At 43.1% G+C, this 14,594-nt stretch overlaps 1 protein-coding gene across 1 annotated transcript; it reads left to right on the forward strand.

The window, feature by feature from the left end:
• Positions 1-87: 87 nt before the first annotated feature.
• mrpl36 (mitochondrial ribosomal protein L36) lies at positions 88-468 on the forward strand (the record flags this gene model as incomplete). The annotated part of the gene is made up of 1 exon (XM_079654644.1): positions 88-468. One exon carries the CDS (start codon positions 88-90, stop codon positions 466-468), a length of 381 nt encoding a protein of 126 aa, XP_079510770.1.
• Positions 469-14,594: the final 14,126 nt, after the last annotated feature.

Consider the following 14,594-nt stretch of genomic DNA (forward strand, 5'->3'; position numbering starts at 1 on the left):
ACTTAAAATATTTTGTTTCGCAACTGTAATGGCACATGAACGATATGATGAATGATTTCTCCGTCTCTCTCTGCAGCATTTGACAGCATGGCGTCCCTCCTCTTGAAGCACCTGGCTTCCCCCCTGACCCGACAGGTGGCCCAGATGAGCCGGTTAAATCTGACCTTCTCTTCACCAGCAGCGAGTGTCTACAGAAGTCTCTGCAGCCTCTCCACAGCTCCACACACACTCCTCCTGTCGTCGACCAGAGTCAGCTCCATCCAGTGCTGCTCGTCCGGCTCCTCGTCTCCGTGTGGATCCTCTCTGTTGGGACAGTGTCAGCATCTCCCCTGCAGCCAGCCCTCTGCAGGCATGAAAACCAGGTCTGCCCTGAGGAAGCGCTGCAGCGACTGTTTCTTTGTCCGGCGGCGGGGGCGCTTGTTTGTTTTCTGCAAAACTAACCCGAGACACAAGCAGAGGCAGGCATAACATGATAAAGAAAATTGCTTTAAGATTGTGGGAATTTTGAAAAACTGATGTGAAATAAATTGTTTGGCTAAAGACTGTGTGTTGCTCTTTTATCGCCCTTTCTGTAAACCATCATATTCTCTCATTTTGGTACATTTTAAAACAGCTATGTTTAATTAAATTACAGTTTTTTTCAATTGCTAAAACACGTTTTTTGAAAGCAGGGCTTATTTTCTCAAAACACTTAACACAATTCGCAAAACCACACACAAAGTGCAAAACACCTCCTATATACTGCAAAATGAAGCACTGCACTCAAAACTACATAAACACTTACTGAAACCAAACTTTTGCACCAAATGGCAAACACTTCATTCATAGTACAAGACACTTTGTCCAACCAACTGTGATGCTCAATCTAAAGCACACACATTTTGTATGGTGTTCTGTATGTAGAGAATTCTGCATATAAAGATTGTTCAAGTCTACAAAAATATGTGCAGGAACACAAATATACTGTTATCGGTGCAACATTCATGAACAACACATAGTTACAGTTGTGTAAACAAAAATGATGCCTCAAATACAAGGCAAAAAAAATACGTGTCAAATACAGTAAATGGAAAGGAAAACTGAGTAAAAAGAAATACAAAAAATATTTTTACAAAAAGGTTGCATCTTGCCACCTAGCTGGGTCTGACCACAGTGCCTCATCCACATGCAGAAGAAGCATGCATCCATTGACCTGACGTTCACACAGTTTCAACCGTTATGCTGCAAATAACTTTATTGCATTTGCTTAATCTTTATCAAATATGTTTTATGGCCAGACAGATTTAAAAAAAAAAAAATAGAGCCCAAAATGTTCTACCAGGCAGGGGATTCAAACCCACTTCTCCTACAATTTTAGATATGGCATAGCTGCTTTAACCACTGAGCTACACAGCAGCTTAAGGTTTTCAAATCCGGCAGAAGGAAGGACTGACATGTGGAAGCCCCTCTTTAGTTTCCCACCTGCTGGGCGCAGAGTAAAACATTTTTGTGTGCACAAACTAGTAGTCCAGCAGCAAGTCCTCAAAAAAGGCTTTAGTTTTTGAGATACCCCTACCCGAGGTAGAACAAATGACAACAATGATTTTTCTTATCTTTAGGGTCTCCCATTAATGAAATTGATTGTTGTCAAATTTTATTTTGGGGGAAAACATTTTTTTTGGGTTGTTCTTTAGAACTACCCCAATCCCTGAAAAAGAGCCAAATTAGACCAGGCCGAATGTGGGAAAGGTGACAAAAAAGCCCATAACTTGAGAATGACAACTCTTTTCCTCTTCAGATTTGCTGAGGTATGAACCAGGTGGCTGTCCTACATCACTAAATATTTAGACAATTATTTAACTAAACAACTACTGAATTATAGTCCTGTACACTTAGCTTTAGTTTAGACGAAAATTGTACTTTTTGGTGATAGGAACATAGGACTCAATCACTTTTCTCTCATTTACCAGAAAAACTGAAATCCCTAAAATATATACCATTACTGAATTGTCTAGGGTGCTATTGAACACTAACCAGTAGCTGTATGGAAATATCTGGTACAGTTCTATTGCAAATGAGATTTATTTAGACATAGGCCTACCTCTTCTCTGAGACAGTCAAATACCGAATGGGGGATAAGTGGCATAATAGCCTATAAGTTAAGAATGCTTACTCTGATGGTCATTATATTTGGAGAGGGAAATACCAGGTGCCTGAACTACATCACCAAATCAGAATAAGAGTAACCCAATACAATAAAGTGTATTAGTTTTAAAATGCAAGCCTCTAAAACATAGGTGTAAATAGCACAGGTTTTATTGAAACTGGAACCTTAATTCAAAGTACAGTATACAAATCATCAAATAATTCGGTGAGAGGTCAAGTATATAGATACTAGAATAGAATGTTAAATGTCAGGTTCCTCAGAAACGTTAGGGGACACTTGTTGACATTCTGCACAGCAGGTGCAGAACCCCGTACAGGGAAGGCCAACAGAGAGGCACTGGCACTTTCCACTCTCTCCACACTTTGCATCTTCGCAATACAAGTGAGTAATGTCTCTCACTTCTGTAGGTGATGGGGGTTTTGTAAATAGCACTGGTTTAATGACCCCATCTCTGACAATCCACCCCTTGCCAACAGGACTCCATAACAAGGTTTTGGGTTCGGGCTGTGACACCATATCGCTGTCTGAAACATTGCTCTTTGTACATGTTGTTGAAATGCATCCTCTGTTGGCGGCAGATTTTCTGAGGCTGCATCTGTTGTTGATTCAATTATGAACCTCAGCTCATCCAAGTTTGTGCACATCAGTCCAATTTCCTTTTTTCCATATAGCAGAAGCGCCAATTCTCTTGCGACTGGCAAAGACTCTTCCAAGCTGGCAGAGAGTCCAAAATGGGCCAGATCTTCGAGCTCGCTGAGATGGGTCTTGAGTTTGGTGAATGCTGTTGTCTTTCCTATTCTGTACAAACTACTTGTTGTGCCACAGCCAGTGAGTGCATGACATGCTGGTAGACAGTTAGACATGTAGTTATCGCCCAGCTTCAGGAACATCTCCAACTAAACGGCCTCTTTGAGAAATTCCAGTCCGGTTTCCGTTCCGCCAACATTGAAACAGCTCTGGTCTGGGTCACAAACGACCTGCTGATATGGGCTCAGAACAGTCTCATAATACACACATGCACACAGAAGGATTCACACTTGTATTTCCGGATCCAGACTTGTGTTTTTCAATGCACACACAAATGTGTTCCGTTTCATATACATGTAAATAAAATCCAAATACAGAAAAAAGTTTTAAATGTGTATTTTTGATCCACACATATTTGTTTTCCGTTTAAAACCTCTGAACCTGCAAACACAAACCACTTTCTGTGCATGGGTCGCTGTGCATTCGTGTGTGGGTTTTTTGAGACTCCCCTGACGGTCAGCCGATTCGTACTTGTAATTTTTTCTATCAATAGCCAATCAGATGTCTCCTCAATTCTAAGCCAATCACATGAGCGCGCCCCCCACGAGGGTAGATTTCTTGCGTTCATGACGTAGCGCTTCATGTACGCATTTTGCGCAGTCAGGAGTTTACAGGTCCATGGAACCTGCCTGCAGTCCCTAATCTCAGGACACCTCCACTCTCAGTACATTGCCACTTTCCGAACAAGAAATGCACGCAAATACAAGCCTTTATATTATTAAGGTACAGCTCCACTTTCCGAACCATTGATGAATGCTTGTGTGTACACAAAAACGGCAGGCAAAACCGTTTTAGATGTGTGTTTCCTGTGTGGCGAATACAGCTGCTTTATTGATGTCTGTATGAAGTTGTTGTGAGTGTGGAGGGAGCAGCTACAGGTTAGCTTAGCCTAATCGATCAGTGCACTACGAAGCCAGTGCTAGACAGTGAGCTGTCAACGGGGGGGGGAGCCCCACCGGTCATTATTAACAGGAGAGCTGGATCTGATCTATATGGACATAAACGCGAGTGAAGTATAACCGGACGCGAGAGAGAGATCAGATCAGCTGCTGAGTCTGACGGAGACACGCACCTCTGCATGATCACCTGATGCTCCGCCCTCTGTTTAGCGAGCTGACCGGACAGCGCAAAATGCGTATATAAGTGTCATGAACGCAAGAAATCCTACCCACGTGGGGGCGCGCTCATGTGATCGGCTTAGACTGGAGGAGACATCTGATTGGCTATAGATGAGATACATTACAAGTACGAATCGGGTGAGCGTCAGAGGAGTCTCAAAAAACCCACAAACGAATGCACAGCGATCCGTGCACAGAAAGCAGTTTGTGTTTGCAGGTTCAGGGGATTTAAACGGAAAAAAAATATGTGTGGATCAAAAATACATATGTAAAACTTTTTCCTGTGTTTGGATTTTATTTACATGTATATGAAACGGAACACTTTTGTGTGTGCATTGAAAAACACAAGTGTCGATCCGGAAATACAAGTGTGAATCCTTTTGCGGATCATGAAATACAAGTGTGAATCCTTCTGTGTGCATGTGTGTATTACGAGACTGTTTTGATATGCTGAAGCTCTTTCCTATTCTGTACAAACTACTTGTATTGCCACAGCCAGTGAATGCACGACATGCTGGTAGACAGTTAGACATGTATTTTCCAATGTTCTCACATATGGTGTTGATGGGGACATACAATGGGGCAAAAAAGTATTTAGTCAGCCACCAATTGTGCAAGTTCTCCCACTTAAAAAGATGAGAGAGGCCTGTAATTTTCATCCTAGGTATACCTCAACTATGAGAGACAAAATGAGAAGAAAAAATCCAGATAATCACATTGTCTGATTTTTAAAGACTTTAATTGCAAATTATGGTGGAAAATAAGTATTTGGTCAATAACAAAAGTTCATCTCAATACTTTGTTATATACCCTTTGTTGGCAATGACAGAGGTCAAACGTTTTCTGTAAGTCTTCACAAGGTTTTCACACACTGTTTCTGGTATTTTGGCCCACTCCTCCATGCAGATCTCCTCTAGAGCAGTGATGTTTTGGGGCTGTCGCTGGGCAACACAGACTTTCAACCCCCTCCAAAGATTTTCTATGGGGTTGAGATCTGGAGACTGGCTAGGCCACTCCAGGACCTTGAAATGCTTCTTACGAAGCCACTCCTTCGTTGCCCGGGCGGTCATGCCGAAAGACCCAGCCACGTTTCATCTTCAATGCCATTGCTGATGGAAGGAGGTTGTCACTAAAAATCTCACGATACATGGCCCCATTCATTCTTTCCTTTACACGGATCAGTCGTCCTGGTCCCTTTGCAGAAAAACAGCCCCAAACCATGATGTTTCCACCCCCATGTTTCACAGTAGGTATGGTGTTCTTTGGATGCAACTCAGCATTCTTTCCCCTCCAAACACGTCTAGTTGAGTTTTTACCAACAAGTTCTATTTTGGTTTCATCTGACCATATGACATTCTCCCAATCCTCTTCTGGATCATCTAAATGCTCTCTAGCAAACTTCAGACGGGCCTGGACATGTACTTGCTTAAGCAGGGGGACACGTCTAGCACTGCAGGATTTGAGTCCCTGGTGGCGTAGTGTGTTACTGATGGTAGCCTTTGTTACTTTGGTCCCAGCTCTCTGCAGGTCATTGACTAGGTCCCCCCGTGTGGTTCTGGGATTTTTGCTCACCGTTCTTGTGATCATTTTGGCCCCACGGGGTGAGATCTTGCGTGGAGCCCCAGATCGAGGGAGATTATCAGTGGTCTTGTATGTCTTCCATTTTCTAATAATTGCTCCCACAGTTGATTTCTTCACACCAAGCTGCTTACCTATTGCAGATTCAGTCTTCCCAGCCTGGTGCAGGTCTACAATTGTGTTTCTGGTGTCCTTTGACAGCTCTTTGGTCTTGGCCATATTGGAGTTTGGAGTGTGACTGTTTGAGGTTGTGGACAGGTGTCTTTTATACTGATAACGAGTTCAAACAGGTGCCATTAATACAGTTAACAAGTGGAGGACAGAGGAGGCTCTTAAAGAAGAAGTTACAGGTCTGTGAGAGCCAGACATCTTGTTTTTTTGTAGGTGACCAAGTACTTATTTTCCACCATAATTTGAAAATAAATTCTTTATATATCAGACAGTGATTTTCTGGATATTTTTTTCTCATTTTGTCTCTCATAGTTGAGGTATACCTAGGATGAAAATTACAGGCCTCTCTCATCTTTTTAAGTGGGAGAACTTGCACAATTGGTGGCTGACTAATAATTTTTTTCCCCACTGTATCTCTCTCATTCCATGGCCTGCATGCATGGACACTAGAGATGAACCAAACATGTATTTGCTTGCATAATATATGAGCAGTACTTCCACACCTGTGTGATCAGACCTCACAATGATGCGGGAATATGACTCTGCAAGATGTATGGCATAGAACACCATCCTTGTGTCTGCCTCCTCCTGATCACTGTACAGTGATGTCAAACTGCTGACTCCTGCTGTGCAGATGCTCTTCACCTCCTCCCCTTCGTCAAATCCTGAGTGTTGTCTCTGTGGGGCAGCAGTGACAATGTAGTTGCTCACAAACATGCAGAGTGCAGTCTTGTTTCCACTGCTCCTCAAGTACTTCCTGTAGTTTGAGACATTTGTTTTGCTTTAGGTTATAACACTTGTGTTATTCTTCAGAGCTGGGTCATTACAGATCTGCACTTTTGCCTAAACATTTGTTTTTAGGCCTTTCTTAAAGGCTTCAGTGGTCTGGGGAGTCCTCAGGTGGTCTGTGGAGTCCTCAGGTGGTCTGGGAGGGAATTCCACAGGTGAGGAGCAGCTGCACAGAAAGCCCGATCCCCCAATGTGCGGAGTTTGGTCCTGGGGGGGGGCGAATCAGATGTTTGTTGTGGAGCGGAGGTTGCGTGTGGAGGTTTGTGATGTGAGTAGTTATTTTAGGTATGAAGGAGCATTCCCGTGGATGCACTGATGGGTGAGCAGTGAGATATTGTATTCAATCCCGAATGAGACAGGAAGCCAGTGGAGGGAAGGAAGAACGGGTGTGATGTGGTTGTACTTTCTCACCCTCATCAGGATCCTAGCAGCACTGTTCTGTACGTATTGGAGCTTCTGAAGGCTCCTGCTAGGAGTCCCGATGAGGAGAGCGTTACAATAGTCAAGCCTTGAGGAAACGAAGGCATGGACCAGTTGTTCAGCATCTGACAGGAGTTTTGCAATGTTCCTGAGGTGGTAGAAGGAGGTTTTGCACAGGTGTTTGATTTGGGTGTCAAAGGTCAGATGTCGGTCAAATCTTACACCCGGGTTGGTAACTGATGTGGAGAGGGGTATGTTTTGGCCAGAAAAGGTGATGTGGGTCATGGGGGATGGCTGGACCTGGTTTGGTGTGCCAACTAAAATAGCTTCTGTTTTGGAGCTATTTAGCTCCAAAAGCCTTTATCTCCTCAAGGCAGGTGTTAAAGGATGTTGATGGGAACGGTGATGATGATGGTGACAGTGAGGATGCATGTGGGATAGGGTCTGTCTTTATATATAGCTGCGTGTCATCAGCGTAGCAGTGGAATGATATTCCATGCTGGCTGATGACACGGCCCAGGGGCAAAGTGTACAGGGTGAACAGAGTGGGCCCGAGGACCGACCCTTGAGGGACACTACGGGTGACAGGGTGTTTCTGGTACCTCGCACCTCCCAAGAAGACGTACTCTGTTCTTCCAGACAGGTAGGACTGGAACCAGCTCAGGGCGGAGTCAGAGAGTCTGATGGTGTGTTTGAGGCACTGAAGTAGGATGTTATGGTCGACAGTGTCGAATGCTGCAGTGAGATCCAGTAGGATGAGGAGAGATGGGGAACCAGTGTCAGCCGCCATCAGCAGGTCGTTTGTGACCCTGACCAGAGCTGTTTCAGTGCTGTGGGCGGAACGGAAACCGGACTGGAATTTCTCAAAGAGGCCGTTTAGTTGGAGATGGTCATGAAGCTGGGCGGCAACTACAATGATGTCTACCAGCATGTCATGCACTCACTGGCTGTGGCACAACAAGTAGTTTGTACAGAATAGGAAAGACAACAGTATTCACCAAACTCAAGACCCATCTCAGCGAGCTCAAAGATCTGGCCCATTTTGGACTCTCTGCCAGCTTGGAAGAGTCTTTGCCAGTCGCAAGAGAATTGGCGCTTCTGCTATATGGAAAAAAGGAAATTGGACTGATGTGCACAAACGTGAATGAACTGAGGTTCATAATTGCCTCAACAAAATGCAGCCTCAGAAAATCTGCCGCCAAGCGCCAACAGAGGATGCATTTCAACAACATGTACAAAGAGCAATGTTTCAGACAGCGATGGTGTCACAGCCCGAACCCAAACCCTTGTTATGGAGTCCTGTTGGCAAGGGGTGGATTGTCGGAGATGGGGCCATTCAACCAGGGGACACATTGATAGAATGTCAAAATGTTTCCCCTAACGTTTCTGAGGAACCTGACATTTAACATTCTATTCTAGTATCTATATACTTGACCTCTCACTGAATTATTTGATGATTTGTATACTGTACAATTAAGGTTCCAGTTTCAATAAAACCTGTACTATTTACACCTATGTTTTAGAGGCTTGCAATTTAGAACTAATACACTTTATTGTATTGGGATACTCTTATTCTGACTATTTGGTGATGTAGTTCAGGCACCTGGTATTTCCCTCTCCAAATATAATGACCATCAGAGTAAGCATTCTTAACTTATAGGCTATTATGCCACTTATCCCCCATTCGGTATTTGACTGTCTCAGAGAAGAGGTAGGCCTATGTCTAAAGAAATCTCATTTGCAATAGAACTGTACCAGATATTTCCATACAGCTACTGGTTAGTGTTCAATAGCACCCTAGACAATTCAGTAATGGTATATATTTTAGGGATTTCAGTTTTTCTGATAAATTAGAGAAAAGGGATTGAGTCCTATGTTCTTATCACCAAAAAGTACAATTTCCGTCTAAACTAAAGCTAAGGTTACAGGACTATAATTCAGTATTTTTTTAGTTAAATAATTGTCTGACTATTTGGTGATTTAGGACAGCCACCTGGTTCATACCTCAGCAAATCTGAAGAGGAAAAGAGAGGTCATTCTCAAGTTATGGGCTTTTTTGTCACCTTTCCCACATTCGGCCTGGTCTAATCTGGCTCTTTTTCAGGGATTGGGGTTGTTCTAAAGAACAACCAAAAAAACATTTTTTCCCCCAAAATAAAATTTGACAACAATCAATTTCATTAATGGGAGACCCTAAAGATAAGAAAAATCATTGTTGTCATTTGTTCTACCTCGGGTAGGGGTATCTCAAAATCTGAGGGCCCTTCCTGCTGGACTATAGAGGGGGACAGCAAACACAAGTGTGATTTTGGTGGGAGTATGACTGTCTTGGAGAAAGTTAATATGTGCAGTGTTCTGCAAAAAGTACCAAGTTGAATTGCAAATTGAGTGCAGAGCTGAAAATGTGTTTCGACTAGAGTTTTGGAGATTTGAGCTGACATATTTCACAGCATTCATCCGATTATAGCCAATTTGGCTTTAATTATCTAATGTAATTGTAGTTGTTATTTTTTGCCTTTCATGGTTAACTTGGATCTTATATTTTATCACAAAGCCTGTTTTATTTCAGATTCCTTTTCATCATTCCTCCACATGAGGGTGCCAAAGACTTGGGTTTGGGTAACAGCTATAAATACAGGATCCAACCATAGACTATATTTAAAGGTCCAACCTGCCATGTAAGGCATCAATTTGACTCCCTTTTTCAAATGAAGTGATACCTTTAATATAAAGGTATCACTCTATGGTCCCTATAAAACAGTCTTTGCCCATATCTTTGTAATATTGTGTCTAAAAACGGTACATTTTCTTCTGTAAGGAATGTCTGTTATCAGGTTAACATATTCTTGAGGTGATAAACAAGTTGTTAATCCAAAAATGTATAGCCTACTTTTCTATCATTGTATTAATACTCAAACACAAGAGGAAACACAATGCACACAAGGGTATCGAAAGGCTGTAACGTTCAAACTACAGGCATTGAAACCTGACAGGGTTGAAAGGTGTTTGGGAACAATTTTTTTGTAAATGGGAAGAAGTGTGCCAAGAACAAAAATATGTTATTATAGTTGACTTTTGAAAAACAATGGATACAAATCGTTAAAGAAACAAGGAAAGATAATAGAATGCATATAACTGGCTTTATGTTGTCATGGTGATTCAACAGTGTTCCATATTTCAAAGCTTCTAGAACATTGGAACCCCATCAAAGCTAGAGATTCCGAACAAGCTCACTCACACACAAACTGACCATCTTCAGAGACACAACAGAGTTTTGTCCCTTCGATTAAGTTGCGTTTTTGTGATAGTAATGGCGTTTTGCAGTACACTTAAATCTCTCCTGTCACGTAGGCACGCACGGAAACACTTTGATGTAGGGAATGATGTAAGTAATCAACTCAACCCCTTTCTGTTGGAAGATAGAAAGGTGGGGGGCTAATGAAAGTTTTACAATTTTCTATTCTAAAATGTATTGAGGTATCATTCACCAGCACTGTTTTAGCTTTTAATCAAAGCGAATTGAAGATTTGAGCATGTTAATCCGGCTTAAAGAAGGATCATCCCTCAAAACGATGTAATACACAATACACATTTCTCTGTACAATTCAGATTTTCAATTAAACAGGAGACATGTCTTGTTTTTATACATTCCTTTAATAAAAGATGTTAGGTCCTGGACAATTATTTTTATAGACACATCAGTCTCTCTTTGAACAAACATCACAATGAACAAGTAGTGTCTTGTGTAAAAACGCTAACTTTTAAAAATGAAACGGATCTCTTTCGAGTGTTTGAATTCAAATCATACTACAGAAAAAAACAATGAGCAATTCATTTAAAACATATATTGTTTTTGTATACAGCCAGAAGAGAGATATATCAATCAAAGTGGATCTAGTATACAGTCCAGGATTCTGGAAATCGAGGAAGCTGACAGAGCCAAGAGGGATGCACAGGTTCAGCGTACTGAGAGGCTCTTTGCCTCACAGAAAACCCGCAGTGACGCTGTTCTGGAGAGACTGGGATTGTCCCTCCAGCCCCCTGACACCCGAATCCTTCCTCAGCGTCCAACTTCTCAACCGCGGAGACCTGAATCCTCTCAGCCAGGAAGGAGGATCAGGCACGTTTCAGAGGACATGAGGTCGATGGAAGACGACCCCTTCTTCGAAAAAAAGCTGCTGATGGGCAGTAAAGTGGCAATACTTCATTGTAAAATGGTAAAAGTTGCAAACAAAAACAGGAACCCAAGCCTAGACTACTCCCTCAGCTCAATAGACACACACACTCCCGATGAGCTGAGGACCATTCCACACTTAGGTCCTCCTATCAGGAGACCATCTCGTCTACCAGTGATGAAAAAGAAACACAGTGGAGAGGGTATGACTTTCTGTAAAACTTAAAAGGACATTTAATGACAGTAGAGAAGTGGGAAATGTGAGTAAACATTACCAATTTGCTTTTAATCTGAACAGGCAAGGAGGTAGCCGACGGTTGCATACTCAGAACAGCTCAAGATAATTTCAAGAGAATTGCAGCAACAATGAAAAAGTTCATGGTTGACGACAGTCCTCCTGCACCAACTCCACCTGCAGCGCCCAGAAGGACCTCGTATGTGGCACGTAAAGCTTGGAAACCTTCTTTGAAACCTCGAGCAGAAGCTCCCCCGCCAAAGAAAGCCCCTCGTACCCACATCCAGGCAGAGGCACCCAAGGTTCCCGTACCCCCAAAAAAAGCAGCCCCAACCAGCAGAAAAGGACCTCACCGTGGGACGAAACTCACCCCTCAAAGGGCTGTCACACAAGAATATATGGCGCCTTTGGCCCACCCTGAGGAGGGCCTGTCCAGCTTTTTTCAAAATACTGGCTCAGATGAATGGTAAGACAACAACACTGCAGGAGTGTTAAGATCGATTATAACAAGCTGACACAACCGTCCCAATGCCTTTATTTGTGTCAACCCATAGGGAGAAAAAGCTTTTGGGATTCAAAACAATTCGAGCTATTGCACAAAACCACCAGGAATTACTAACTAAGATTAAACTGCATGAAGTATGCATAGTCCTTGCAGAACAGGTAATGTATTTATTTGAATATTGTTGTTGCATGTTCCGATGCAGAAGTATTGACTCATGTTCTTATTGACCATCTAGGTGAATAACCTGCGCTCGGTCGTGGCCTGCGCTGCAATGGACGCATTAGCAGATCTCCACTCTTACCTGGGGAAGAGGATGGACCCTGAGGTGGAGCGGACCGGAGGCGTCCTGCTGCTGAAGCTGGCACAGACGAGCAACGCCTTCATCCTCCAGCAGGCTCACCTCGCCCTGGTGGTGCTGGTGAAGGGATCCAGCCCTGGAAGAGTTATGAATGTTCTCCTTAACATAGGATCCAAGTAGGGAGAATTTACAAAGAGGTGTAGCAGTATTTCAAGTACATGAAATGTTGCATAGTTCATTCTGACATTCCCATGTTTTTGTCCTTTCTCAGCCACCGTTGTCCTGCAGTGAGGGCGTGCACAGCATTGCACCTAGAACAGCTGTTAGACATCATCGGAGAGGATGAGATCTTTGCCTCTGGGAAGATAATGTCAGAGCGTCTCCTTATTGCTGTCAGCAAGATGGCTGTGGACGCTGCATCAGAAGTCAGGTGAGTTACCAAGTCTTAAAGGTCACCTATATGCAAAATCCACGTTTTCCTGTCTTTTATACATCAACATGTGTCTCCTCTGTGCAAAGACATTCTGAAAGTTTGAGGAAAAAAGATTGTCTCACTTTTTGTCCTGATCCATTTATATAAAAACCTGTCTGAAAATGAGCTGATCAGATTTTGGCCACTTTATGATGTCATAACGATTTTTTTGGCTTGTGTAACCATTAGCCAATCACCAACCAATGTAACCCCCCCCCCCACACCTTATCACCTGAATCTCCTCCTAGAGCACCATTGTGTTCTTTTTAACCAAATATCTCTCAGAGGGGCGTGGGGAGAGGCTCCTTATTTTCATCTAAAGCAGGGGTTTCAAACTCAAGGCCCTGGGGCCAAATCCGGACCGTGACTTCATTTTATGTGGCCCCACAAGAGCTTGCAAAGAATATTATGTTTATTATATGGTTACATGCCGATTTACAGAAGCACGTTGTCCATAAACTACATGTCCCACAATGCATCTCAATTTAGACTTTTTTTTTCTCAGAATGTGACTCTTTTGTTTATGTTATGGGATGCTATAATGCATGACCTGTTGGGTATTTGGAGCCAAACACTTCAGAGGCATGTTTTGTATATATCTGAGACCCATAATAAAGTAATGAAAAACACTAATAGGGGACCTTTAAAGTGTTTAATCGTTGTCACATTTGCATAACCTTTCCTAACATTGTGTTTGGACACTAAATAGCTAAATGAGGATTGTTTATTTCTGAACAGGCTCCATGGACAGAGCATACTCCTGGTACTCTCCCGGCAGGAGGAGTTCTCTGTCCTGTGGCATAACATCATCCCAATGATGGACAGGCACCCATTGCAGAAGATCCTGCAGAAGATGAGGCAGTAGAAGCGGAGGCGACGGGAAGACAGGGGGACATCGGGGCAAGAAAAAAAGAAAGTAGACTGGCATGGTGTTGCCGGGGTTAGCTCGGTCAGCTCACAGAAAGTAGGGTTTCAGGTGATCAGGTGGGTCTTTCTGTGTGGAGTTTGCATGTTCTCCCCATGCCAGTGAGGGTTTACTCTAGGTGCTCTGGTTCCCTCCCATAGTCCCAAAGATATGCAGAGTTGATTCATTGTTGTCTGTCTTTATTTGTATTTGTGTGTACTTGTTCTGTTTATTTTTCTTCTGCACAGGCACCATGGACGGATCACGTCTCAGGGACTTGCCCACTAGAAGAGGTCCACGGCCATGCCTGCGAATGACCGCTTGCAGAAGATGCTGCCGTAGAAACGCAAGCCAAAAGGAACCCAGGAGGAGATTTTGCACCACAGAGGAGACGGGAAGAAAAGAGGACATCGGTTCACCGTGTAATTTAGGCTGGCATGGCGGTGCGGGGGCTAGCTCTGTGGCCTCACAGAAGGAACATTGTTGATGTCTAGGTGGCTCTTTCTGTGTGGAGTTTGCATGTTCTCCCCATGCCTGTGTGGGTTTCCTCCAGGTCGTCTGGTCACTCTCACAGTCCCAAAGATATGCTGATTAGGTTAATCTGAGATTTTAAATTATGATATAATATACAAAATAAATGTAAAACCCCCCCCAAATGTTTTTTTTCATTGTTATTCGGTGTGAATGATATACCTGAATTGATGTTCAACATATTCAGGGTATATGCAGGAATCCTGAAGTCAAATGGAATTCCTTTTAAGACCTTTTTTAAGACCCTTTCCATACATTTTAAGAGCTCATCGTCCCTTTGAGTTTTAACCGGTTACCTTGGCGACTCACTTTACTATACACAGTATTGATTGTCCTTCCTCCTTATCTTCCAACCATTTGGACGCAGACTTGCTTTTCCCCATAACGATGTTGTTTAGCAACCGGCGTACGAACGGACCGTCGCGCGCTATCAAGTATTGAGCGTG

The sequence above is a fragment of the Notothenia rossii genome, assembly GCF_949606895.1.
Source record: "Notothenia rossii genome assembly, chromosome: 10".
NCBI classification, from domain to species: Eukaryota; Metazoa; Chordata; class Actinopteri; order Perciformes; family Nototheniidae; genus Notothenia; species Notothenia rossii.